At 53.4% G+C, this 27496-nt stretch overlaps 1 protein-coding gene across 3 annotated transcripts in view; it reads right to left on the bottom strand.

The window, feature by feature from the left end:
• The window catches only part of ADCY5 (adenylate cyclase 5), a 168050-nt gene continuing 141884 nt past the window's right edge, over nucleotides 1331–27496 (bottom strand). Inside the window, exons 13-21 of one of the 3 annotated variants that reach the window (XM_021070242.1) lie at nucleotides 21790–21906; nucleotides 21184–21348; nucleotides 17683–17858; nucleotides 15330–15359; nucleotides 14162–14294; nucleotides 7507–7770; nucleotides 6285–6489; nucleotides 3849–3973; nucleotides 1331–2098 (exon numbers count right to left, since the gene is read on the bottom strand). In XM_021070242.1, coding sequence (XP_020925901.1) covers nucleotides 1970–2098; nucleotides 3849–3973; nucleotides 6285–6489; nucleotides 7507–7770; nucleotides 14162–14294; nucleotides 15330–15359; nucleotides 17683–17858; nucleotides 21184–21348; nucleotides 21790–21906 — 1344 coding nt within the window. In that variant the 3' untranslated portion in view covers nucleotides 1331–1969. The remainder of the gene's footprint in view (nucleotides 2099–3848; nucleotides 3974–6284; nucleotides 6490–7506; nucleotides 7771–14161; nucleotides 14295–15329; nucleotides 15360–17682; nucleotides 17859–21183; nucleotides 21349–21789; nucleotides 21907–27496) is intronic. The other 2 variants (XM_021070243.1, XM_021070244.1) reach the window with 2 other exon arrangements.

The following is a 27496-nucleotide window of genomic DNA, read 5'->3' as shown; positions in this document are numbered from 1 at the left end:
AACTCAGCACACACGCTACTCAGGTTGGAAGCAAAAAGAAAACCCAGCACCACTGGCGGGCCCTGTGGAGGGGTCGGGGACTTGAATACAACACTGTGGAGAGAGCCGGCCCCTCGAGACATATGCAAGAGGGGTGATGCAGAATTCAGAGGACAGAAGAGCTAAAGCGCATTCGGACCAAGGCTGTCAGTTTTAGGGCCATAAACTTTGCTTCTCAAAGCTGTGTTCAAATTGGGGTGGGAGATGCTGTGTGGAAAGGGGAGGTTGGTGTAGGTGGGCATCAAAGTAACATTTTGCAGCTGGCATATAGCTGCCTCCTTACCTCCTTCAAGCTTATGTTGGAATCAAGAATAATCCTGCCCTGAGAAGCAATAAAAAGATTGGGCACAGGACCTAAGGATTCTTATGCAATATATCTCTATGATGGTATACCATTTTCCAACTGCCTCCCTCATAGGGTATAAAAAATAAAACTTTTTCTTGGTATATTTAATTGCTCCCCATCCCCAAACAAAAACCAGACAAAATGAAATTCTGCTAGCTTTGCCCCATGGACTGTGAAACTGGCCTCTACTCTTTCCTGTCTGATTTACAGGTGGAGAGCAAGGCCACTGCCCTTCCCTGAGCCTGAGGGCTGCACATCACACCCCCAAGTCTGAGTTTTCATCACACCCCCGCACCAGCTGAGCACTTGGAGCCATCCCTGTGCTCAGAGTTGCAGCAGCTGCCTCTCTGCAGGCAGCAAACAGCTGGCATCTCAGGGAGCTGAAGGGTGGATGGTGGCCAGGCTGTCTGCTGCAGGTTGAGGCTGCTTCCCTCGGTTTCAACTTGGCCTGAGATGGGAAAGAAGCTTTTTGTGTTCTTTTCATTCTGTTTGCATTTTACTTAGGGGAAGTGATGAGCGAGTGAACGTAAGAGAGAGGGAGGGAGCAAAATGGGGTAATGTGTGCATGCATCTTCCTACTTAAGCTGAATGTGTGGGATCCCACAGGACATGCTCACTGGGCTGGTTGGACCTGGGAAAATCTGAAGTGAGGGAAACACATGTTTTGAATGAGACCAGTTCCACAGCGTATACAGACACACACACTCCAGGACACACATTCACATACGTATAGTACAAATGAGCACAAATGCCCTGCTGTGCACAGCTGTTTTCTAATATAGAGAATTTACAAAATATAGAATTTGGTATATTTGTTAGTTCTCCAAGGTTTTCAATAATACAAAATAAAAAATACAAAAAGACAGGTTGGGATCCCCCCCTCCCTCCCCTGTGGCTCCGTGGTTTTGCTTGTGGGGCTCTTACACGCATACAACTAGCATAGTCTAAAGAAGGGCACAGAAACGTGTTTCGTTTTATTTAATAAATATTTTCTTTTTCTCAGAATCAGCACTCCTTGCTCAGAGTCCTCTGGCCTCCCCCTCGCAGTTAGTTCTGCCCCTGCTGGGGCACCGTTGAGAGTGTAGGTCGTGGGAGGAGACGGCGACGAAGGTCCCTCCAAAGCCAGCGCTCCTGCCGAAGGCCCCTCCATCACGGAGCAGAACCGCGGCCTCTGTCTCAAGTTTAAAGGCTCTCGTAGAAAAGGGGACCCCGGATCCCCAGGCTCCCCGGGGCCAGAGCCGCACCGCCTCCCCACCCTCCCGAGGTCGGGCTCTCGGCCCTGCCCGCGCCTGGGCTGCCGCGCACCCACGTCCCTCCAGCGGCTCCTCTCCGCCCGCGCGGCAGCAGCACCCGCTCGAAAACTCGAGATTCCGACCGGGTGTGGCGGCGTCTTCTACAGGGGGAGGCATCTTTGGTCAGCTTGGTGCTCGCAGGACGCTGGCACCCCGGGGCCCGGGACGGAGGCTGCCCGCCCGCCCCGCCCGCAAAGGCGGAAGCTGCTTCTGGAGTCAAAGTGGAAAATCTCAGGGCGGTTTCGTGGGCTGGAGCCGGGCTGCCGCTGTTTCCCTGGCGGCCCGGCAGCTGCTAACTGGGCGGGGGCCCTCCGTTGAGAAAGTAGGTCATCATCTCGCCTTTGCCCTTGACCTTGACCACACCCCGGCACTCCAGCTGGTACGTGTTGGCGGCCAGCACCTGGTACATGTCTGTGGTGACCTAGGGGGCAAAGGAGGATTGGACAGGTCATGCATGACCTGAGCCCCGACTGCCGGCGAGACAGAGCCGCCTGGCTGCCCTCGATGCGGGAGGGCGGGCGGCGCCCCCTGCTGGGCGACTCCTCCGAGGACGGGCCTCAGAGACCGGAAAGACCTCAGCACCCACTACGTGCCTGCCGCCCGAACGGCCTGTCATCGTGCACAAGGAGAGAAACGCAGAAGCTGAGGGGAGGCGCTCGGGAGCTCACAGCAGTCGGACTCCCCTCAATCAGTTACCAAAGTCTCACCCCTGATTGATCAGAAACAGTTCTGCAAACTGGTTTTTCACCACAGAGGTTGGAGAACCATGGCTGATCTCATTTCATCTTTCTAAGAGGCAAGAACTATGATCTGAGCAAATCTAAGAGAATCTGAGTCACTTGCCTGAAGTTACACAGCTAATAAATGGCAGAGCCCGGATTCACACCAGACTACACTGCCCATCTCTGCTTTAGCTTTTGGAACAAAGAGAACGCATGGCTGGTTTCAGTAATGCCATAATCCTACTGCAGGGCAAAGGGCCAGAGCAGAGGTGACAGGAGTAGCAGTACAAATCCATGCTTCACCACATGGTGATCCAAGAGCCATTTCTGAGTATTGCCAGCACTCCCTGCCTGCACGGCCACCATGACCTACTGTCAGGCCAGGGAGGAGTGGGCAGGAGTCGCTGGGTGGGATGCACATTATGAAGTCTGTTCCACAAAAGGTAAGCTCTAGGCCAAGGTGCTGAATTGTCCAGTGGATTCTGACAGTCCCTTGCCTCTGGGTGGGGGGAGTTGGAAGCTCTGTAAACGCTTATCCTCTTTCTCCGACTCCCCTTATGGCCCCCGTCCTGTCTTGCTGTCCCTCCCCACCTTGGCACAGGGAAGGAGGTGAGAGGAGGCCATATGGCCAGGCCCCTCAGGCAGCACCCACAGGGCAGCCAGGGCTGTGCTGGGTCAGCCCCTTAGTTTGCCCCCCCCCCCACAGGGGAAAGAAGTCAGGGGGCAGTTAGGCAGTGTCAGTGCGAGCACAGGTCCTGAAAAATGGCTAGTTTGTACTTGGGAAAATTGAGGCCTGGGAGGCTAAATGACTTGCCACAGCTTCCCAGGGACCCAGTGGGCCAGACTAGAGCCCAGTGTAGGGCTTCTCTGTGTCAGATTGGAACAGAAAGAAGCAAGCAAGGCCTGAGAAAAACAAAAGCATCTGAAGAGCAGCAGATCTAGGAATCACATGCAACAGCCTGTAAAGGATGAAGAGAGAGAAAGTCTCCGGGTCTCTGGACAGCCCACCTTGGCTGTTGAGGATGGTGGGGACTCCATCCTGGGACCAGCAACCTTGTCTGGCTCTCAAAACCAGGCCCTGAGTGCTTCAGGCTCTATTTGGCAAGACCCTGCTCCCTGCAGCAGTCTTGTGTCTGCTCTTGGTTCCTCGCTGGTGGCACGAGATCCTGCCTTGGCATTGGCAGCCGCAGCCCTCATTCACCCCAGTTCCTTCTGTGGCCACTAGAGGGCTTTGCACAGGACAGAAGATCTGTCCAAGGTACTGAGGGCCTGAGACACAATGGTGTTCTCCAAGCTTCCAAGACAGCACCAACTACCCCATCACCCTTAAATCTGGCTGTAGATATTCTGGCTGGGGGAACTGCAGGTGGCCTGCTGGAATATGGCTTAGCATCAATAGCACAGAGGTCCCATGTGAGGGAGGCAGCTGGTGGATGCTCCTGCACTCACCTGGATGCGGTCGGGCACACCGGTGCTGTCCATGCGGCTGGCCACGTTCACCGTATTGCCCCAGATGTCGTACTGAGGCTTGCGGGCCCCGATCACCCCTGCCACCACGGGACCAATATTGAGCCCTGCAGGAGACAGAAGTCAGGATGCTCATCAGAGTTCAGACCAACGCGTGCCCCGCCTGCCCTCACCACCATCCCCACCTTGACAGTCGGCAGGTTCTCCCCCTGCCTCTTAACCTGAGACACCCAGGGTGCTCCAGTGCTGAGGCTGTGCCTAACCCTACAGCTGCCACTGCTCTGCTGCCACCACATGCCTCCTAACTGGAGACCACCAGAAGCCACTGCTCCTGTGTCCTTGCCACACAGGCAAGGCTCAGCTCCTGCAAATCCATCCTCTGCCCTCTTTGAGGTGTCCACTGACTTCCTGTATTGTCCCCTTGCCTTTCCTTAGTCATCCCTCTCTTAGTGGTATTTAAGATTTTACCTTCAGTTCAGACTCAACACACCAGACTCGCCATTTTCTTCTTCCTTCCACCACTGTTTCAGAGACGCCACCATTCTTATTTTTAGAACTGAGCTCCTAAGCCACCTCCCTGCCCCCCGTCTCTCTTTGTTACACATAATCCTGCCCCAGGCATCTGGAGGTGGGCAGTGATGCTGTGGCAACCGACTCCAGGAAGCAACCTGCCACCATCCACGTGGGCTCTCATCTGCCTCTCACATTTCAGCTCCACTCTGTCCACTTCCCCAGTCCCACCCAGGAGAACACTGAGCAAGCCTGCCCTGACCTCTGCTGTGCTGGTCTCTACCTCTAATGTCCTTCCTCCCCCACACACCCCTCTGCTACTAAGTCAGAAATGTCATCAGTCCTCAAAACACTTCCACGACCCTCCTCTCTGGTCCCATCAAGCCACAAGTAGCTTTTTACCCCACGGGCTATTCCCAGGCTTGACTTCACCCTCACTGGCCAGAAGCCGCGCTCCCTGGGGAAGACACTGCTGGGTCTGTAAGAAGGGATCTGTCACACAAGGCTCCCTACTGCCTGGCCAGCTACTTGTCTGCCTGCCACCCAGTCCCCAGTCCTGGTCCACGGAAGGAGTTGGGGCAGCTCAGAGGAACAAATACACACCAGGAGAAAAGGACAAGTCAACGGAGGTGGGGGAGATGGAGTGAAAGGAAAATAAGAACGGCAACATCACAGGAAACCAAGAAGGAAGTTAATACAGAAACACAGGCTGCCTGTCAGTTAAAGAGGCCCCCAGCTGGCTCTGGTCTGGCTTTCTAGCAGCCAATGTGAAAACAAAAGCCTGGGCCAGTCCACAGGCATATGCCCACAGGTGACACAGCCAGCTCCTCAGGGAAAGTCTGGCTCCCGACGCTTGGGCCAGAGCAAGAGTTCTCCTGAGGACATTCATGATCATAATATTGATTTTTAGGAATCTAAGATTTCGGTTTAATGTGCTAATTTTGAGAAACCAAACGCCAGTATTTTTGTTAATGAATTACTGATCCTCTTCTCAAAATGTGAAATCTGGGAGTTCCTGTCATGGCTCAGCAGTTAATGAACCCAACTAGTATCCATGAGGACACGGGTTCAATTCCTGGCCTCACTCAGTGGGTTAAGGATCCAGCGTTGTCGTGAGCTGTGGTGTAATTCAGACGCGGTTTGGATCTCATGTTGCTGGGGCTGTGGCTGTGACCGACAGCTGTAGCTCCAATTCAGCCCCCAGCCTGGGAACTTCCATATGCCATGGGTGCAACCCTGAAAAGACCAAAAAAAAAAAAAAAAAGGTAACATCTGAATCATCTATGGCCTGAGACATCCCCAGGCAGTTCATAATGCCTTAAAATTTGCCTAAGAATGAAGGCCTCCTCTTTCGGAGAGCATTCATTACCTCTACCTTCCTCAAGAGGAGGAGAGAGAGGTGCTTGACAAAGCAAAGTTTCTGCTGAAAAAGTGACTCTTACTCAGAAAGCCTGGGCATCCTTGGCAAGATACATGCTGAGGACAAAATGAGCAGCTGAGATACCCTGAACCTTATAGAGCAACACTGTCAGTTGTGATTCTGAGATCATCTTGTGGATACAGCAGGGGAGAAAATGGGCCAAATGTGTTGATGAACATGGGTTTTCCCTGTGTTATTCTTTCATCTGCCAGTGAGGCAGCCCTTGGCACACAGCATCCCCCACAAAGCCTTTCTGGCAGGTGCAGTGAGTGGGGGAGGCAGGAACTCTGAGAGAGGGTGTCTTGTCCATGTCCCCTGCACACCAACACTGGCCCTAGGAGAACTCTGCTGTGTGATCGGCGCCCACCCCCACCCCTAGAGCAGGAATGACTATAATGCCAGCCTCTGCTTGGACCCAGTCACGGAGACGGGAAGGGGGTGGTGGCAGGGAGCCTCTGCAAGCCCTCAGCGCTCCGGGCCCAGCTCACCGATCTTCATCTGGAAGTTGTTGAAGGAATGCTCATTGATGTATTTCATTTGGTCCATCAGCTTCATGGCAAAGTCGGCCAGGGCTTTGATGTGAGTCTTGCCCACCTTGTCGTAGGTGGAGTCGTTGAGGCCTGAGGCGGCCATGTAGGTGCTGCCGATGGTCTTGATCTTTTCCAGCTGCCTGAACCGATCCTCGCTGATGATCTGGACAGAAGGAGGCCAAAGCTGTGTCACCCCCAAGTTGGGGCACCAAGACCCACAGGCAAGTGCAGCAGCACAGGCCCTCGTGTTTCCCCCATTCACACAGAGGGGCCCATCTCCAGGACCTGCTCAGTGCAAAGCCCTGATGTTCCCCAACAGTCAGTTCTCCCCACACTCATTCACTGGCTGTCTAGTGGCTGTGGGCCACGAGCCCAACCCCACACAAGAGCCTCTAGTGCCAGGTCACTAGTCACCTCTTTCCCCTTTGCTGGCTCACGTCCCCTCTCTCCCAGGGACACGTCCTCATTGTGCCCAGCAGGACACGCTTCTCTTCTTTCCAGGGCCTGCAGGAAGCCTGTCCACACCCATGTCAGCCAACTCCAGTTACCCCACTGCCCAGGGGTCTCAGGGCTGCTGCTGACACCGCCTGGTTCCAGCTCCATCACCGCTATGCTCCCTGCGCTCCGTGCCCCAGCCCTGTCTTCCTGCTGGGGTTGCCCCTCCCACACTCACTACGTGGTGAGCTCCCAGGACCAGAGACTGTCCTATTGGGCCAAGTGTCCCACAGCCTGGCACATACTAGGTGCTCAACAAGGGAGCAAACAAACGAAGAAAATGTCTTTGCTTCTGTCTCTGCTTTGCATTTTAGTCCTGCCTCCTCCCTTAGCCTGGAGATTCCTCCTCCCTTGAACTCTCTCCAAGGCTGAGTCCCTGGCCAGCCCTAGAAGGCAAGAGAGGGCCAGCGGTTGATGGGGAGCGGCTGGCAAGTCAGTGGGTGTGTCCTCGATGGGGCAGACAAGGTGTACAGACTTCAAGTTCAAATAGCCGGGCCTGGATTTGGCTCTGCTGCTCACAGGCAGTGACCCCAAGCAAGACACTTAATGTCTGTGGGCCTCGGTTTCCCCATTGGAACATGTTGATGGGGAGGAAATGTATGCAGGTGCCTGGGACAGTGCCCGGGATAGGCTCAGGGTGCCTGCCATCTGGTGATGTGAAGGGGGTGAGGGCCCGGCCACACACCTCGTCAAAGTCGGCAATGATCTCGTTGAGCAGACGCAGACACTCAACGCCCTCGTTGTTGGCCTCCAGCTCCACGTAGAACTCAGAGAAGTTGGCGATGGAGGCGAACATGACAGCCACGCACTCACATGACTGGTAGTAGAGCTCGTCGTTGCGACGCTCACGGGCCAGGAAGTGTGCAGCCACATCCTTAGGTAGGATGTTATGTAGCAGCCGCCGGTTGTAGGCTTGCAGCTCCTCCATCTCCTCCTTCTCCTCGGTGGCCTGGAACAGATGACCCGGTCAGAGGGAGAGCAGGTGGTGCACCGCTTAGAAAAAGGCAGAAGAGTTCCCGTCGTGGCACAGTGGTTAATGAATCCGACTAGGAACCTTGGGGTGGTGGGTTCGATCCCTGGCCTTGCTCAGTGGGTTAACGATCCGGCGTTGCTGTGAGCTATGGTGTAGGTCACAGACATAGCTCAGATCCTGCGTTGCTGTGGCTCTGGCGTAGGCCGGTGGCTACAGCTCTGATTTGACCCCTAGCCTGGGAACCTGCACGTGCTGCACATGCAGCCCTAGAAGAGGCAAAAATATTAAAAAAAAAAAAAAAAGAAAGAAAGAAAGAAAGAAAAAGGCAGAGAAACCCATGCACGTGCCAACGGGGCCCAGGGTTTCAGCAAGCACCAGCTGTGCATCCTCGACACCATCTCTGTTTCCAGGTTTTCTACAAAGAGCATCTATTACTTTGACCCTCAGAAGAGAGAGATCTGTAAGTAGCCACCTCTCCCCACCTGCCTCTGGGAAGGCGACGCCTGTGACAGTGTTGTTCCTGTTGAGTGGAAACAGGTCCTGGAGGAGAGGCCGGAAGGATCCTGTCTGCCCCAGACAAAGAGGAGGCAGGAGAACACAGAGGGGTCCAGAGCCCCACCCAAATGCCCTCCAGCCACCCCAAGCACTCCTCGACTTTCTATTTTCCTTTCCTATCATGAAATGCAATCTGAAAGGTGGTCTGGTAAGAATCACTTTAGCAGACGGACCACAGGGAAAACGCCTTGAAGCCCTGCCTGGTCTCCCGGTTCCCTGACAGCTGACTCGCCCCAGGGCCAGACAGCGCAGGTGCTCCAAGGTGCCACCTGGGCAGGACAGAGACACCACCGTTGACTTTGGTTCTTTCCCAACTTGGGTCTTGGGTCTGGGACAAGCTCACCCTCCAGGTTAAAGGGGCAGTGCCCAGCCCTTGGGTCAGAGGCCACCAGCAACCCAGAGCTCAGCACAGAGGTCATCTTGCACCACAGCAGGCAAGGGACCAGCTGACCAGAGTGTTCAAGGAACACAGGGGTACAGAGTGGAATTTGGTGGCTCTTTCCTCTCAAAGGCAAACCAAATGGCCCCTTGCACTGAGGTGACTGTGTCGGAAGGGCAGGCAGGCAGGCAAAGGATCATGAGCAGGGCTGTCTAAAGAGCTGGCCAGCCTCCTTGGACTTTCCCAGACTAAACATGGAAGCCTTTCTATTTGCTGCAATGAGGACCTCCAGAAGGATCAGGAGTGTTTCTCGGCTTTGGCTCGCCTGTGGGGAAGGAGCTGGCACAGCTACCAAGGCTACAAGATTCTGTCCAGCAAGAAAGGAGAAAGTTCAGGGACCCCAAGGCACAGGGGCTGAGTCTTCTCCTCAGGGGAGAGGACCCACCTCACTTTTGGAGTCATCGGAAATGTGGCCACGAGGATGGGGTGGGGGTGGGTCACACCCAAGGAAGCTCCTGGACCCTCAGGTGTGGGGAGTGTGGGGGTACAGAGGGCATGCTCTGTCTTCCTGCCATGTGACCTCTGCTCCTGGGAGGTGGGACACTCTGATCACCCTCTTCCCCATGGATAAGGGCCATCTGCTCCTGTCTGGAACAGGGGTGCCAGAGGGAGAAGGCTGGGGTGAGAATCCCTATACTTGTCACCTGCTGTCCCATGGAGGAGCCCCAGCTGGTGCGTTTTCAGGCTACCCCCCAGCCCTGCTCTTTCTGCCCACCGAGACCACATGCCTGGGGACCCAGGAGCCCCTCTGATCAGCCCACAGGTGACAGAAATGTGCCACGAGCCTTCCCAGAAGGCATCTGACCAAGGTGTCAGGTAGGGTGCCGGTGGAGGCTGGAGGTGGGGATGCCAGGAACACAGCTGCTGCTGGAAACAGAAGCCAAGCGTCCCAGGGCCCTGGACAGGTGCACAGGCCACAACTGGGGAACTCTGTCCAAGACGTGTGGGGCAGCTACCCTCACAGCTTACTGCTTCTAGGGCTATGCTCTGCCCAGGCAGCAAGGCTCAGGGGTCCACAGCTGCATGCTAGTCCTAACAAGGTCAACACTGTGCGGGGTGGGGACAAGAATGGGCTCCCCCAAGAACTGAGGCCCACTGGAGGGGCCCTGCAGGGAAATTCCTCGTTCAGGTGCTTCAGGCTTCCCCACCCCCTGTCAGCACCACACATGGCCAACGAGACCACAGATCCAATAAATAGCAAGCTGGGCTGCTGAGGTGACTGAGGGCAGGGCAGCAACCATCACCTACCCATCCTAAGACCTGCATTCAGGTGATCATTTGTCCCCCAAAGCCCTGGAGCAGGACAGAAGATGGAGGGATGTGGAAGAATCATGAGACTGTCAGAGGGCTTCCGTGGAGAGAGGCTGCCATGCCTGGCAGGTAGAGACATGCTCACCCACACACTCACACACACGTGCACACATGTGCACAGCCTTCTTGTTTTCAAAAAGGGGATTTGTCAGTCACTTCCCTTCCGATCTTCCCTCCCTCCCTCCTCTTTCCTTCCTCCCCTCTGCAGAGGCCTTGGTGCCTGAGGAAGGAGGTGATCAGAGGAAGGGGGGCCACATGTGGTATGCCCAGCGTGCAAGGAAGCAGGGCAATGAAGAGGGGAGAGGGCACGCTGGGGCAGAGAGAGGGATGGGGGTGGTTAGGAGGTTAGTTCCATCAAGAAAATGAGTAAATACATGAAAAGAATGGAAGGGCAGGTTCTCACCACCAGTGATGGTATCTGCATGCATGGCAGGGGGAAGGCTAGAAAGAAGCCTGAGGGGTTGCACTGGAAATGGGGGTGCTGGTATAAGCTCAGGGTTTTAAATATGAATAGACAGGTATTGGAGTAGTATCCATGCATACGTATGTGTGTACGTGTGTCTTTTTTTTTTTCTATGTTCATATACACGTACATCATTTCCTAGCTTTGTCCACAGAGAGGGTCTAGAACCGTGAGCACCCTGAGTGCCCTGATCTGGGTTTCTAAATACCACTCGTCACTAAAAGGAATTGAGGCGCTTTGAAGGGAAAGTACATAATGAGCCCTAGACATCTTCTTGAGCCAGAAAGTAAGAAAATGTTCAAAGAATGGTGGAGACTTCGGAGTGCCTGTCGTGGCTCAGTGGTTAATGAACCCGGCTAGTATCCAGGAAGACTTGGGTTCGATCCCTGGACTTGTTCTGCGGGTTAAGGATCCAGTGTTGCGTAAACTGTGGTGTAGGTCACAGACGTGGCTCAGATCCCGTGTTCCTATGGCTGTGGTGCAGGCCGGCAGCTACAGCTCCAATTCTACCCCTAGCCTGGGAATGTCCGTACGCCACAGGTGCGGCCCTAAAAAGATAAAAGACAGAGGAGAAGGAAAGAAAGAAAGAAAGAAAGAAAGAAAGAAAGAAAGAAAGAAAGAAAGAAAGAAAGAAGAAAGGAAAGGAAAGGAAAGAATAGAAAAGGAAAAAGAATGGTGGAGACTTTTCAAAGAACACAGACACCAACCTGAATACACTTACACTGACCAAGGCCAGGACAATTAAATCATAAGGAGAGCAGAGTGAACCCCACTGCATTCAATAAGAATCTCTGAATCCTTGTTGATGTAGATAAATGAATACACAGGTAAGAGGGAGAGGAGAGCTCTGGCTTCCTAGAGAACACCGGTTAACAAATGCAGGAGGAATACAGACATAGGTCACCCGTACCTGGCAGGCAGGAGGCAGCAATGGATGCTGAGCGGGTGGGTGGGGTCTGCTGAGGATCAGAATACTGGTGAAACATCAGAGTATCTTTGTACAACATGCTACCTGGGTGCAGAAGGGAAGATAGGGACCCAACAGTGATGAAATCTGGCAGACACCCACTTGAGCAGGTCCAGGTGACCATCACCAGGGGTGGGACAGGCCAACACAGAGGAGTTCCCACAGTGATGTTCTGAGGACACAGGGTCATTTCCACAGTGAGACTCCAAGAAGGTGTGGCCTGGGTCTGGACATGGGAAACATGAAGGGCCCTAGATGGAGGGTCCTAGACCCTCCTTAAGACAGTAAAGACCAAGAGGCAAAGTGAGGAGACCTAACAACTAAATGCACATGGTACCTGGACATGATTGTGGGCCAGAACTGGGACAGCTGACAAGCCAAGAAGAGGCTCTGTGGGTAGATGGAACTGACCCCTGACTGGGAGTGTGCACGGGGCTAATGCCGTGCTTTTGGGGGGTAGACGCTGGAGAATTTAGGGAGTGATGGGGCATCCCGTTAGAAAAGAGAGGGGAGGGGGATTGGGCAAATGCAGAAATGTGGTTGGGGAATCTGGTGAAGGGACTGCTGGAGCCCCTGACACTGTACTTTAACTTTTCTGGAAGTTTAAAATTATCTTTTAAAAATGTCCTCCCATAAAAGAAGACACAAAGCGGGGTGGGGTACGTGGGTGTGAGGTAGGAAGTCAGGGAAGAAAGATAAAGGAGTGAAAATAGCTTGTTTCCGCAGCCACATGTGGAGAGACACATGAATGAGACAAGTGGTTCTTGGGGCTGAAGACGCCGCGGGGGGTGACTGACAGTGACAACTGGGTCCAAACCTCCCCACGTGGCCTCGGGTGTCCAGGCTGGGGGAGGCAACGGGAATGCTTTGCGAGTTGCGTCAAGGGCTCAAACCAAGGGATCTGGAGAAGATCTTGTCCTCATCCTCAGTGCACCCCTTCCTGCAGCAGAGACCCTGCAGCCCTGGCTATTTCTGGCCTGGGAGGTTCACTGAGGCTGGGAGCTGGGAGAGACAGGTGCCCGCCTGGTGGCGCATCCATGTCTTCCGGGCTGCGGGGAAGCTGCTGTTGCCTGTAGGGAAGCTCCAGGCTGTGCTGCTCTGCCTGGCAGGCAGCCTCAGTTTGACTCTGTGCACTCAGGAGCTGGACAAGGCCACGAGGTGAGGGCAAAGGGGCTGCGGCCACAAAGAGGCGGAGTGATGGGCTCACTTCCCTGCCTTCCACCGGTCTCTGGGTCTTCACAACACAACTGAGTTACAGGACAGCAACCATCCTGAGAGGGGCTTCTCAGAGGCTCACGGGGGAGGTGGGGCTGTGAGCAGAGGCGTGGAGGGACACTGGTCCCTGGCCCCATGGAGCCTGGTCAGCCCCCAGGAGAGAGCTGGGGCCTCCTGGGAGCTTCCCCAAGGGGAGGGGTGTGGGCGAGCCAGGAGGAGGCTCTGAGAAGGTGCAGCCTCACTCTGGCTCCCCTGAGGCCCCTCTATAGCTAGGGCTTAGGAGGGGTACTCCACGTGGAAAATATGCTACCCCAACCTCAGGGCATCCCCACCACAGGCTTTAGCAGGTGCCTCAGCCAGACCTCATGCCAAACACCCAACAGCAGGGGCAGCCAGATGCCCACATCTTCAGTCAGCATCCAGCGAAAATCCAGGGCCTCCTGCCTCAGCCTGAAGACTTTAATCTCAATGTTACGAAGAAGCTGAGGGTGGAGGAGGCCTGAGCAAGCGGCTGATGAGCTAGAGAAGCAGTCTGCACACAGGGGCCAGGCCAAGGGAGGCAAGGCTGGGCTAAGCTACACCCCCCAAGGGGCTGGACTGGAATTCCAGTCTGAGCCCCACCCCGACTCCCATCTAAGACAGGGCTTTCTCATGGCGGGTGCCCTTGGGTGCCCTCTCTTGCACCCTGAGGTGGTCCTGCAGGTCCTGAGGGGTCACAGTGGTGCCACTAGCACCTGGAGCACCCCGTGTGGGGCCCAGCAGCAGCTCCTTCTCCAGGTGGACACAATCAGGGCTCAGGGCAGGGAACCTGGAGAGCAGGGTGCGGGCTGGTTTCAGCCCCATCTGGGCACCCAGCACCCACTGCCTGGGCCACTTGGCTGGACTTTTTGTCAAGACACTTCAATGCCCCTCCCATCCATTTTCCCCAGGAGGAGTCTTCAAGCCCAGTTCCGGTCACATCGAGCCCTGTTCAGAAGTCTCTGGTGCCAGCTCCTGCACTAAGGCCTGTGGAAGCCCAGGACCACGTGCTCCTACTTCCCTCCTCTCCTCTGCCACTCTTGTCTCCCCCTGCCCTCCTGACCCCATCTTGTCCCCACCACAAACCGGGCCTGCCGTGCCTCCCCTCTCCCAGCATCTGGATGTACACGCTCTGTGACTTGAGAGCACATCCTTGAAGGCCATCCGAGTCCCAGCACCACGGAGGGTGGATCTGTCTGGAGCCGCCCTGGGTTTGCCCTCTTGGCCCTAGAGAGTGGGGAGCAGACGTGCTGAGACACGCATGGGGCACCAGTCAGGGGGATGAGGCCTGAGCAGGACACAGCGTCAGTGCAGAACAGAGGTCCAGCCCAGCCCAGGTGGGGAGCTGCTCAGTCACTAAGCGTCTCCCCTGCCCCCGCCCCAGCCCCGGGCCACCCACCTGCAGTTTCCAGAGGAAGTCCAGGCGGGCGGTGGACTCCACCTGCTGGGCATGCAGGTACAGGGCCAGCACAAAGACCGAGATGATGATGGGTGTTGCCACCTTCAGTGCCACCTTGGTCGGGTGCTCAGGGCTGCAGGCAGGAGGTGGACACCCCGGCACGTTATGCCAGGCTCTGAGGCCCTCTCAGGCATTTTGTTCTCCCTCCCACTCCAGCTCCCCCTTCTCCTACTCTGACTGTGCCTGAGCTGTACCCCCTCCAGGTCGGCTCCTTGGCGGGCAGCCCCTGCTCACCCTGCAGCTCAGCAGCTATTATTCTTCTCCCGATGGCTTACTCGCCCTCATCCCTGGGGAGCCTCCCTCTGGTCACAACAGGGGACAAACAAGGCCCTTGTAAAAGACAGCGTGGACATCCAGGTATTTCTCAGTTGACAAGACAGGGGTTGTTATAAGGCAGCCAGGCAGGCCATACTGCCTGTCTCTGGGCAACTCTGGGCAAGTCTCTTAACCCTCTGAACCTTAGTTACCTAATCTTCAAAATGGGATAACAATAGCCACATTTCCAGATTGTGGTAAGCATTAGAGATACCGTGGGCAGACTCCTTGTACAGTATCTGACAAACGCCAAAACTGGTAGCTGTTATTTTCGTATTTCTGTTGACATTGCTCATACCCTTAACAAAAGCAGCAGTCCCAAACTCTGCTCCTGTCCCAGTAAAGAAGGCTGCATAGACTCCCTGCCCAACTACAGCCCCAAGGCCAGGCCTAACCCTCACCCTGCAGGCCTTGCCTCTGCTCCACCTTTCGGGGGCAGAGGGGTACCTGTCCTCCTGTGCCTGGAGCCTCATACCTGCCCCTGGGGAGGAGCTTGAAGCTAAATGCTCTAAGACAAGCTATGGAATGACATGAGGGTTCTGAGGACCCTGGCCACCGTGTCTGGAGATCCTCTGGAGGTGGTAGGATCACAGACGAAGGGTGTCAACCTAGTGAGGCCCCCTTGGTAGCCAGGGAGGGGAGGGTGTCCTCCTCTACCTCCCGCCTTGCCACCAAGGCCCCCTCCCACCTGGGCACCCCTGCCTTCTCTGCTGGGCTGGTGGCCTGTGGCTGCTCAGTGCCAAAAGCAGGCAGGGCCCCTTTCAGAGAACTTGGAGAAGGAGCTTCCACTCACCACTGGGAGGTCCCGTTGTTGTTGAAGTCTCTGTGAACAGGAGTTGGGGAAAGCTGTTCAGGGCCGCTCTCTGCATTGGCAGCCTCTGCCCTCACCGCCTCCTGCTCTGCTACCAACCCCCACCATGCCCCCTGCCCAGCTCTGCTTCCCACACCTAATACTTCTGCCCCCCACGACTGTTGCTCCTTCGCCCCCTGCCCCGGCATTCCCTCTTCTCCATCCTAGGGCACTTTCAGGATGGGAGGCTTGCAGGACCCGACCCCAGATAGCATCTAGTCACCATGACCCCAAATCACTTAGCCCTTACCTGGGACCCTGGGGTCCCCCAGCATACCCACCTGGGCAGAAGCCTGTCCCCTCTCCCACCACAGCCAGTTGATGCCACCCCGGCGGGAGAAACACTATACCTGCACTGTCCAGTATGGTAACTACCAGCCCTGTGTGGCCACGGAGCTTAAAATGTGGGTAGTACAGGTGAGAGTGTGCTATAAGTATCAACTAGATATACTAGCAAAGAATTAGTATGGAAAAAATGTCAAATATTTCATTAGTAGTTTAAAACTGACTACCTATGAAAATAATATGTTGAATTTATTGGTTAAATACAAATATTAAAATTAGTTGCATGCTTTGCCTTTTTAATAGAGCTTCCAGAAAATTTTATTTGCTTTTTTTGGGGAGGGGGCCGTACCCGTGGCATATGGAGGTTCCCAGGATAGGGGTCACATCAGAGCTACAGCTGCCAGACTACACCACAGCCACAGCAACTCAGGATCCAAGCTGTGTCTGTGACCTATGTCACAGCTCATGACAACACCGGCTCCGTAACCCACTGAGCAAGGCCGCATCCTCATGGATCCTAGTGGGGTTCATTAACCGCTGAGCCACCAAGGGAACTTCAGAGCTTCTAGGAAATTTTAAATGACAGCTGTGGCTTGCATGATTTGTCTAGTGGACAGAGCTGCCTTAGAGCCATGCCAGGGTCTCCCAAGCCAGCAAAGACCTTCATCCTCTGCTGCTTCTTCAGCAGGAGGAGTGGAGGGGCTGTGGGGAAGGGTGGGGTGGGTGGGAAGGAGGAGGCAAAGCTCCCTGTCCCACCCTGATCCACGGGGAGAAGAGTTGACCTCTTCCCTCTCCTGTCCCTCCAGGGCTGCAGGATGCCCCACTCCCGATGCCACAGTGTCTCTCTGTCATCTGCCCACGGCTCGCACAGCTACCGAGAAGTCCTTCCTTGCCTCTGACATAGATCCTTCACTACATCTTCATTTGCTCAGGTGACACTCTCTGCACACAAAGACCATTTCTGGTTCTTGCCTGTTTTATCCATGACTATACCTCCACTGCCTGGAACGGGGTGGGCCCTCGAGAAGTATTTTGGAATAAATCAATAGATGGATGAATGGATCTTTTCATCCAACTCAGAGAAAGCACTGTTTGTCGCGTTTTTTCAGAGCACAGGCCTGTCACTCACATGTTTTGCACTTCTTGGTGTGTGTGTGCGTGTGGAGGGGGGTGGGAATGGGAAGAAAAGGGAACTAGGCACTTGATATACACTTTACTACAATGAGTATTATTATTTCCATTGTGTTGGGAAAAAAATAATGAGGTTCAGGAAAAATAGCCAAATGTGTCTGAGGCTGAGATTCAAACTCGACTGAACCCCAAACCAGAGCTCTTTCCCTTCAAGGAGCCACCTCCCTAGGGAATCTAACATCTGTAATTATAAGACCAGGCTGACTGCCAGCCTGATAGCCTGGGGCACCACCCCCATGCCACCTCCTGGCTGTGGGACTTAACTGCTCACCATCATAGCCAGGAGCCTTTGAGCAGTGCACAAACTACTCAACCGTCCATGGTGGCCCTGCTTACTTTGCTAAATTGCTATGAGGATGAAAGGGATAATGTGTGTCCAAGTGCCTGGCTCAAAACGGTACCAGAGCCCATGAACAACAAAGGCTGTTCCTCTGCTCCCATACACCTTGCTTTCCAGCTCTGTTTGACTGTGACCCCTCTGGGCCTAAGGCACAAGGGTGGTTAGGCAAAAATAGCTCATCAGAGGTTGCCTTGGACAGATGAGGAATAATTCGCTGAGGCCTGAGGTCAGGATGGAGTAGGAAACTGGACACAGAGGACAGGGGCTCTAGTAGCCCTGAGGTCACTCCCACCACTGAGGAAAGGAAGGAGGGAAATTAGACATTGTACTGATTTGCCCAGGTGCTCAGAGCTGGGAGCAACAGCGCCCTCCCCTGGCAAGCCCCTAGCGGCGCAGGACCCCAGCCTCCCACTCTTCCTGCCTCTCTGCAATGCCCCCCACCCCCGACCCCGTGCAAGGAGCGAGGTGTGTGCCACCTACATGGCGTTGGCGGTGACCAGCAAGTCAGCATTGTCAAAGAGCGTGACACCGGGCACCTCGACGATGAGCACATAGATGAGCTCAATGGCCAGCATGAGCACCAGCTTCCCGATGCAGCTGATCTGCAGGAACACGGAGCAGGCCAGCAGGCAGAGCAGCACGCTGTAAGTGAAGTACTGCGGAGAGAGGGCAGTTGCTTCAGCGCCCCAGGCCCCGCCCTCCCGCAGCCCCGCCCCGGGCCCCGCCCACCCCAGGCCCCCTGCCGCCTCCAGCCTGAACTGATGCAGGTCTAGGGATGCTTCCCTCATGTAACATTGCACTGTGCTGTGAAGGGCCCTGGGAAGGAACCAGGAGATGGGTCTCCAGGCTGAGTGGCCAGTGCCAGCAGTAGGGCCCAATGGTTAGAGCGGGGCTCCAGGCTCAGGCAGACTTGAGTTTCAGCCCTGATTCATCAGGGACTGTTTGTATGATTTAGGCCATTCATTCAACCTCTCTAAGCTTCAGTTTCTGCACATGCAAAGCCTCCTCTCTCATGGGCTTACTGTGACAATTACACAACAAGAAGCCCCCTGGCACAGTGCCTGGTGCCTTCCATAACTGTGGGAGCACAGGCCCCAGCCCCTGATCTGCACCTTTAAATCCAAAGAACTGAAAATTGAAAGTGTTTTCATAACTGACATGGTGGCAACATCTGAACTGACCTTTATTTGGTGGCAAAACTGACCTACTCGTGTGATGTGAATTATCACCTGTATCCTGCTTCCTGAGACTAGGTATACATTTTGCTGCAGAAATATTTCTGCATTTCATTATCAAGTGCTTCCCAGACTCCACTGGAGTGTGAGGTAACATTTAGTTTTTTTTAAATTTTTTTTTAATTTGAGGTAACATTTTAAAAAGCTGGAAAATTCCAAAGTCCAAAACCTCTCTGACTCGGAAGGTTTCAGATGAGGGATTGCGGCCCTCCCTGTGCTTTGGAGAGATCCCTTCTGGTCTCAGAGCCTCAGCTTCTTTCTCTGATAAACAAGGGGCTGAACCAGGTGGCCTCAGAGTTCCCCTTCTGCTCTGTTATCCCCTGATAACAGATGCTAATCCCAGACACACCAGCATCTATTCTTTTTTTTTTTTTTTTGCTTTTTAGGGCTGCACCTGTGGCATATGGAGGTTGCCAGGCTAGGGGTAAAATCAGAGCTGTAACCACTGGCTTAGGCTACAGCCACAACAACGCCAAATCCGAACTATAGCACAGCTCACGGCAATGCCACATCCATAACCCACAGAACAAGGCCAGGGATCAAACCTACAACCTCATGGTTCCTAGTTGGGTTCGTTTCCACTGCACCACAACAAGAACTCCCCACATCAACATCTCTTACTTTGTTCTCTCTTTTAAACTTAGCACCATTGTTTCTGTGTCAGGCATTGCGACTCATTGTTCTCTCCCTCTGCCCGGGGCTGGAGGCCAAGTATTTGTGGCTGGCAGTGGGGGCAGCCCCTAGGTTGGACCTTCTGCCTCCCTAGGCCTTTAAGAACCCAAAGAGGGCCTGCAGAGGCCCCGGATAATTGAAACGGGGGAGACCACCCTCGGCTCACCAGCAGGAAGCAGGCAGAGGCAGGAGTAGGGAGGACACAGCAGCTCCATCAGCCCCAAGGATAATAATCCCATCCTTGGGGGATGGGGAAGGGGACTCAGAGCCAGCCTGGATTCCCATTCAGACCCTGAGCCCAGACATCCAGGAGGCCAAAGCTTAACACTGAGGCCCCCCTCGGGGACTGTGAGAAGCTGCTGAATCAGTACAACACTTGTGGGGTGGGGTCGGCCTGTGAGGTCTGGAGCTGGCAGGGCCTGGGATCTGCAGCCTGAAACTGGTCGAACTGGGCCCAACCATCCATTGCCAACGAGGGACCTGAACAGGCCAGCCACCACTGCGTTACTCCTTCACTCTCCCATGGGACAGCGCCACGGAACAAACCAGCCTCTTCTTCTCAGCAAACAGCCCATAGGCAGCAGCTCCTGTGGGCTCTCAAGGCCACATGGGAGAGGAAACGGAGGTGGGAGTGGAGGGCAGGTGCCTGCCCTATCTGCTGGGTCTGCTGCTGGAGTGTGGCTGCCCGGGGCCCAGGGAGTGCCCAGCCAGGGTCCAGGGCCAGGTGGAGGAGAAATGTTGGATCAGGCCCCTTCCCTGGGGCTCGGGAGGGAGGCTGGCGCTGTCACTGCCCACAGGGCCCTCACTGCCGTTCTGGACCCTTGTTCTGACTCATTGGTGCTTTGGGGTTGGATGAAAGCATGTGCCCTCTCCCCAGAAAAGAGCAAAACCTGCCATCATCTTATAGGTTTCATGTGAGCCCCCTTAGGGAGCTGTGGTGTGCAAATCACTCAGTGCCCAGAGCGGATACCCTGGGCCAGAAGCCTGGCCCTGCTGCTCCCTGGAAAACTGTTCTCCAAGGAAGCATCTGGCATGCCACAGGCGTCTAATGCATGCTGGCTGCACTCTAAGGGTTCTTGGTACTATTTCTTAAACCCAATAACCTGTAGGTACATGATTTCTTTGGGGGGGGGTGATGGAAAGGTCTAAGATTAGATTATGATGATGGCCGCACACATTTGTGAATATACTAAATGCTCCTGAGTTGTTCACTTTGTCTTTTTTTTTAGGGTCGCGCCTGCAGCATATGGAAGTTCCCAGGCTAGGGGTCTAATCAGAACTGTAGCTGCCGGCCTACACCACAGCCATAGCAACATTAGATCCAAGAAGCATCTGCAACTTACACCACAGCTTACAGCAACGCCAGATCCTTAACCCACTGAGTGAGGCCAGGGATTGAACCCACAACCTCATGGTTCCTAGTCAGATTCCTTTCTGCTGTACTATGATGAGAACTCCTGAACTGTTTGCTTTGAATGGGTGAACTTGGTGGCAGTACTGGTTTGAGTTTAGGTTCCCTTTGCTCCCCTCTGCTCTCTGACCCAAGCCAGGGGGGTCAGACAGGTCCTCCTGAGGCAGGACGGGTATGCTGCTGAGGCTGAAGGTCCAGAAATAGCTCTGCCTACAAGTTAAGAGTGAGAACTCTGGAACCAGATGACCTGGGTGGGAACTCTGGATCTGCCACTTACTAGCTGTGTGACCGTAGGCAAGTTATTTAAACTCTCTGTGCCTCAATTTCATCTCTATAAAGGAGATAATAATAGTATTTATGTCATAGGGTTGTTGTGAGACTTAAATGAGTAAATATACTGAAGCACTTAACGCAGTGTCTGACACATGTAAGAACCATATAAACAACAGCTATGCTATTTGTGTCATCACTGTTATCCTGAGGAGGCTGGCCTCACTCACGGGTGTCTGGCATATGACATGATAAAGACCTCAGAGAGAAGAAGGTCTCTGGGATGGCAGTGAGCTTGAGAGCCCTCAAGACTCGCTCAGAACAGTCGAGGGCAGAGAGGGGTGTGTGTGTGGGGGGGTGTCCGCCTGCATCCAGCCCCTCCCTGCCCAGTACCTCGGGGAAGTTGCAGTTGGGCCAGGGGCTGCCGCAGAAGCCCTGCTCATCACCCAGGCTGTAGTTGAAGGCTGACTCCACCACGTGGCACGCGTTGATCTGGCTGGTGCTGACGTTGTGCTCCTCCGCCAGGCAGCTGAATAGGTCCTTGGAGTTGCACGTGAACTAGGGGGAAGAAGAGGGTCAGCCCATGGGGCCAGGCCGGGCCAGCCCATCTCCACAGGGCAGAGGGTGTCCATCGCTACGCTGTCCCAGATGCAGCCCAACAGTGACCAGGACAGGAGAGGCGCCTGGAAGAGGGTGAGGAACCAGCTACACTGTCTAGGGCGGGGCTCGTAAACCTTCCCTGGGGTGAACTTCCCTGGGTCTTCATGGCTCCTTCAGCCTTGGGAGGGAGAACTAGAGCCTGCATGAGAGGCTTTAGAAGCTAAATCTGATCCCCGACCGGAGGCGAGACCCAAAGAAGAATTTCTGGGGAGGGAGAACGTCGGGCCTGGGGGCGGGGCGGGGGGGGAGTCTCCCCCTGGTCCGTGCGTGTGGGGCATAGGACTCCCCTGGGTTTCAGCCAAGGGGCCAGGGAGACGTCAGGGAGGTGGAGCCTCCTACCATGTTCACAAAAGCCGACAGGAACACCAGGGTGATGGCGAACACGCCCACCAGGGTGCTGTTCATCTTGGACCGCACGATCTTCCTGGAGAGGGTCTGCAGCGGGGCCGGGAAAAGCTGTCTCAGGGCAGAGGGAGGAGGGGAGATGAAACAATTCGGTGGGGGCTCCACACATGCCAGAGGAGCTCAGTGGAACCAGCCCTCGTCCCCCGTTGTCTGGTCAGCAGTTCAGCAGAGGCTTTCCTGACCCGCCTCCCTGCGTGCAAGGCTCCATCTCCACAGCATTGCACCCCTGCTTCCGGAACAATAGCCCAGGTTCTGCAGCTGACCGGGAATGGGACCACCTGGGGAGCTCACAGGTGAGAGAGACAGGACGAAAGGAAAGATGCTACCTTCACCCCCACAGGAAAGCAGAGGAAAAAGCACTGGTACCCACCGGTGGGAATGCTGGGCCACTGGGAGCCACAATCAGGGAGGGGCAGGAGGAGGCAGTGGAGGAGTCATGGAGGGGCCCAGAACTTTCCCAGGGAGGGTCAAGAAGGCTTAGGAGTGAGCTGTGGGTCTGAGGACTGGGAGGGAACCTGCTGCCTGGAGGAAGGGGATGGGTGTGTGGATGGGGGTGGAGCAGCGTGGGAGCAGAGGGCGGGGCTCTGCACCTGTGAATTAAGTGAGCCATTTTCAGTAGGATGCTCTTTCCCCTCACCTACCCTCCCTCTGTTTCCTTCAGCTGGACAAACTATATGTCCACTCATAGGCCCACTGCAGTGTTGGTAATTAAATGATTGGCCTACCAAACCCGATGCAATTGACCTTGGCCACCATGTCCTCTTCATCTCCCAATCAATCTTAACTGAAAAAGAAGCTGGCAAACCTAGTGGGACAAAGTGGTGGATTTGGGCTTCCCCATTCTACCCACCTGAATGCCTCCTGGTGAGGCTGATATGTTGTAAGCATGGCAGGTATCATATGGAAACCCCTGAGGCAGAGGAAGGTGATGGAAAAGCCACTGGAGCAGAGCATGGATGCCTGGGTTCTAGGGGTGGCTTTTCCTGTGTGACCCTGAGCACACCTACACATTCTGGCTGAGGATGCTAGGCTGCAAGGCTTAACCACCCTCTGATACTGGGAGTTTCTACAGCTGGTCACAGAGACAGCTAAACAGGCAAGGGGACAAGTGTGACCACTGCGTGACTGCTCCTTCCCAGTGTGGCAAGGGCTGGTTTGTGCGCTATAGTGATTAAGGCTAGCAAGTGCCAGGTCCTTGGTCCAGTGTTCCTCAGCTGTGACCCAAACTCACTAGAGGCAGGGGGTCTACATGGGCCCATCTGGCTTCCCACAGGGGACTTTAGGGAATCAACACAAATATGCTCATACCTCTGCTGCTTGCTCTGCATGCTGAGAGCAATAGAGTCTCTTGTCGCTGACTTCTGCCAGGAGTCATGTGACTTCTGCCTGCACCCATGAAAAAGCTCCAAGCTAACTTATTAAGACCAAAGGCTGAGCACTATCTTAAGTGTCAAGAACTGCGAAGGATCTGAGGTTTGGTTTTACTCTGCTTACAAGCAGAACGGTGGTTGCCAGGGGGTGAAGGCAGGATGGGAAGTTATTGTTTAATGGGTATAAAGTTTCAGTTTGGGAAGAGAAAAAAGTTCTGGAGATAGACAGGGGTGCTGGTTGCCCAACAATATGAATGTTTTTAATGCCACTGAACTGCAGACTTAAAAATAATTACAATGGAAAATTTCATATTATGTGTATCTTGCCATACTTTAAAAAATGATTATTAAAAAAAAGAAAGTGAAAAGACAACTCACAGAAGGAGAGAAAATTGTTGCTAAACACATATCTAATAAAGATCTTGTAACTAGAATAAACAAAGAACTCTTACAACTTAACAATAAGACAAATAGCTCAATTTAAAAATGGGCGAATTCAAGAAATAGCAACAACAAAAGACAAAAAGACAAAAAAAAAAAAAAAAAAAAAAAAAAAAAAAAAAGGAGTTCCCGTCGTGGCGCAGTGGTTAATGAATCCGACTAGGAACCATGAGGATGCGGGTTCGGTCCCTGCCCTTGCTCAGTGGGTTAACGATCTGGCGTTGCCGTGAGCTCTGGTGTAGGTTGCAGACGCGGCTCGGATCCCGCGTTGCTGTGGCTCTGGCGTAGGCCGGTGGCTACAGCTCCAATTCAACCCCTAGCCTGGGAACCTCCATATGCCGCGGGAGCGGCCCAAGAAATAGCAACAACAACAAAAGACAAAAAGACAAAAAAAATAAATAAATAAATAAAAAATTAAAAAAAAAAATAAAAATGGGCGAATGATTTGAATAGACATTTCCCCAAAGAATCTATACAACTGTCCAATAAGCACATGGCAAAGATATCTGACATCATTAGTCATCAGGGAAGTGCAAATCAAAAAGACAGGAAATCGGAGTTCCCATTGTGGCACAGTGGAAACAAATCTGACTAGGAACCATGAGGTTGCTGGTTCAATCCCTGGCCTTGCTCAGCGGGTTAAGGATCTGGCGTTGCCGTGAGCTGTGGTGTAGGTCACAGAAGTGGCTCGGATCTGGTGTTGCTGTGGCTCTGGCTTAGGCTGGCAGATAATAATAATGGATAATAATAGTAATGGCCAAATAATAATGGAATGTTATTTGGCCATAAAAAAGAACAGAGTGCTGTTAGGTGAATGGACCTTGAAATATGCTAAGTCAAAGAAGCCAATCTCAAAAGGCCACACGTGATTCTTTTTTTTTTTTTTTTTTTTTTTGTCTTTTGTCTTTTTAGGGCCACACCTGGCACACAGAGGTTTCCAGGCTAGGGGTCAAATCGGACCTACAGCTGCCGGCCTATGCCACAGCCACAGCCACGCCAGATCCAAGCCACGTCTGCGACCTACACCACAGCTCACAGCAATGCCAGATCCTTAACCCATTGAGCGAGGCCAGGCATTGAACCCGCAAGCTCATGGTTTTTAGTTGGATTTGTTTCTGCTGTCCATGACGGGAACTCCTTATGATTCTGTTTTTATGTGAAATGTCCAGAATAGGCAAATTCCTAGAGATAGGAAGTAGATCTGCGGTTACCAGGAGCTACAGAAAACAGAATCAGGAGTGACTGCTGATAGGTATGGAGTTTCTTTTGGGGATCATGATAACTCTCTGGAATTAGGTAGTGGTAATAGTTTCAGAACTTTCTGAATATACTCAAAATGACTGAATTATAACTTCATGACTTTTATAAAGACAAATTTTATGGTACATGAATTATTTTTCAATGAAGTGCTCATTTAAAAAATCCTGCTCAGGCTCTTACTGTGTGATCCAGGGGAGGGCATTAAGGGCACTCAGACTCATTTTTCTTTATCACTAGACAGGGAATAACTACCTCCCACAGTGGGTATGAAGACCCACTGAAATGATGCATTTGAAAGTGCTCTGTAAGCTGCTAAATCCAACAGAAAATTTAGTTAATATTTGCATTTTAAAGAGCTATGGTGCCAGTAAGACCAAAAGGCCTTATTTCCCATTAAAGGAATTTTTGGCTTCACAGTGGCAGAAAGCGTTTGGCACTGGCATGAGGATCTTACTCTGATACGGTATGACAAATGGTCTCTAATCTTTGTCTGCTTAAAATGTTGCTATTTCACCACCCCCCTCCCATGTTGCTAAGCCATTTCAGTTCTGATCACCCTATCAATTGAATGGCTTCTTTCACCATTTTGCAATCACCAGTGTAATGACTGATTTAGACAAAAGTTAGGAGTAGATGCTAAAGCTTTTACAGAAGGGGTTGGGGGGAACAGTATAGTGGCTCTGGATTTCTGGTGAACGTGGGACCAGGAGTCCCACTGGGGCCACCCAGAGGCCAGGAGAACAACTGCAGGTAATTAAACAAAATGCAACCTGGACTACAGCTCCAACATCCAATGAAGAACAACCTCAATGCACTGGCTTGCTACAAACTGATTTCCCTTGTCATCTTTTCAAAAGAGCTGCTCTTGACTGAAAACCTCAGCGGGAACCCAGGAATTGCTGCTTTTCGGAGGTCTCCAGAAGGTTTGACATCCTTCCGTGGTAATGGTTTATATAGTATCTCATCTCCTGTAACAAAAAGTTCACCTGTATGTTGACCCTAAATCTCACCTTGACTGACCCTGGCGTGGACGATAAAATTCTGCACCTGGAGTACAATCTTCTTGCTGGGTTGCTCTATAGCTGCAAGCAGATCCTGGAGGGGCATTTTTCTGGCTGTGTCTGTGCAAACCAGTTGCTCAGTGCCTGCCTGTTCACCATCAGAGCTCAGGAAAAGAACCAATTTTCCAACCCAGTACACCCCCAATCTGATGAATTCAGATCAATTCAACATGAAGAATGGGTGTGGGGACACAATTAATAAACCGTGACTGGGGTGGGAAGGGCAGTTTTGATCCTGGCCTCGCTGAAAGTCTCCAGGCAAATCGATGACCTCCCAGGGTCCTGGTTCCCTGCCTGTGATGGGGGGCGGGGGCAGGGTATTGCAGGAATGGAAGAAGGTGATGAAGTGTGACAGCAAAAAAAGAAAAAGAAAAAGAAAAGAAAACAGACTTTTGACAAGGAGCTAATAAAAGAAGCAGTGGCTCCTACTTCAGAAAAAGATTTAAAAAGATATGAAAACTTCAGAATAAGGCGGGAAGACACTAACCAGGTACCACACTACTGCTGTCATCACCTGGCCTTTCGGGGTCAATGAAACATATGAACAAAAGGCAGTGTCCCGGGGGGAAGGGTTGTGGGCTCTGCAGTCAAGAGCCTTCTGGGTTGAAATCCCAACTATACCACTTCCCGGCTCCAGGACCTAGGGAAAGCTATCTCATCGCTAGAGCCTCATTTTCTTCATCTGCAACGTGGATGTGATAAAAGCCATTTCCCTCAGAGGCTTGGGAAATGCCGCACCAGGTGGCACGGCTGGGCTCTGGACCCTAGATACCCTGACTTAAAAGCCACAGTGGGCTAAGGATCTGGCATTGTCACTGCAGGGTCTTGGGTCGCTGCTGTGGCTCGGGTTTGATCCCTGGCCCAGGAACTTCCACATGCCAAAGGTGTGGCCAAAAAAAAAAAAAAAAAAAAAGGCATGGGAGGAACCTAAGATCTGCCTCCTCCACATCCTCTTTAAGTAGACAAAGTATCACCCTGACCATCTGAAAGGTGAGTTGTGGGAAGTCCTCACGGGATGGAGGCTGGCCAGAGGTGAGAGGTGGTGGTTGCGGAGTAAGACCCCATTTTAGAAGCTGTGGGCAGGAGTCAGGGGGGCGTGGGAGGAAGGAGAGCAGGCAAGGTGGGACCTAGTGACAGTCAGGATGCAGGGAGATGAGAGGAGGCTTTGTGGTGACAGCACAGAGCAGATAAGGGCCTTGAGGAAGCTCTGGTCCAGTTGCCCAGGAGCCCAGACAATCAGGTCCAGCGGGTCAGTGGGATGCAAACCAAGAGGGAGCCCGCAGCCTGGAAGATGAAGGAAATTTAAGCACACACACGGCTCTGCAGCTGAGCGGGCCTTCCGGGCCTGTCTGTACCCAACTCCCAGACTGTAGGCAAAAGCAGAGTCTGGCCTTCTGAGTGAGAATGCGCTAATGAGCACAACACGGGTAGCGGGCCCCAGGTCAAGCGTGGGGACGGAAGGGAGCCACTCTCTTCCACCCACATGGGCGGTGGCGGTGAAGTGCCAGC

Source organism: Sus scrofa, chromosome 13 (genome assembly GCF_000003025.6).
Source record: "Sus scrofa isolate TJ Tabasco breed Duroc chromosome 13, Sscrofa11.1, whole genome shotgun sequence".
Taxonomy (NCBI): Eukaryota; Metazoa; Chordata; class Mammalia; order Artiodactyla; family Suidae; genus Sus; species Sus scrofa.
This window is presented reverse-complemented; position numbering and strand designations above follow the sequence as displayed.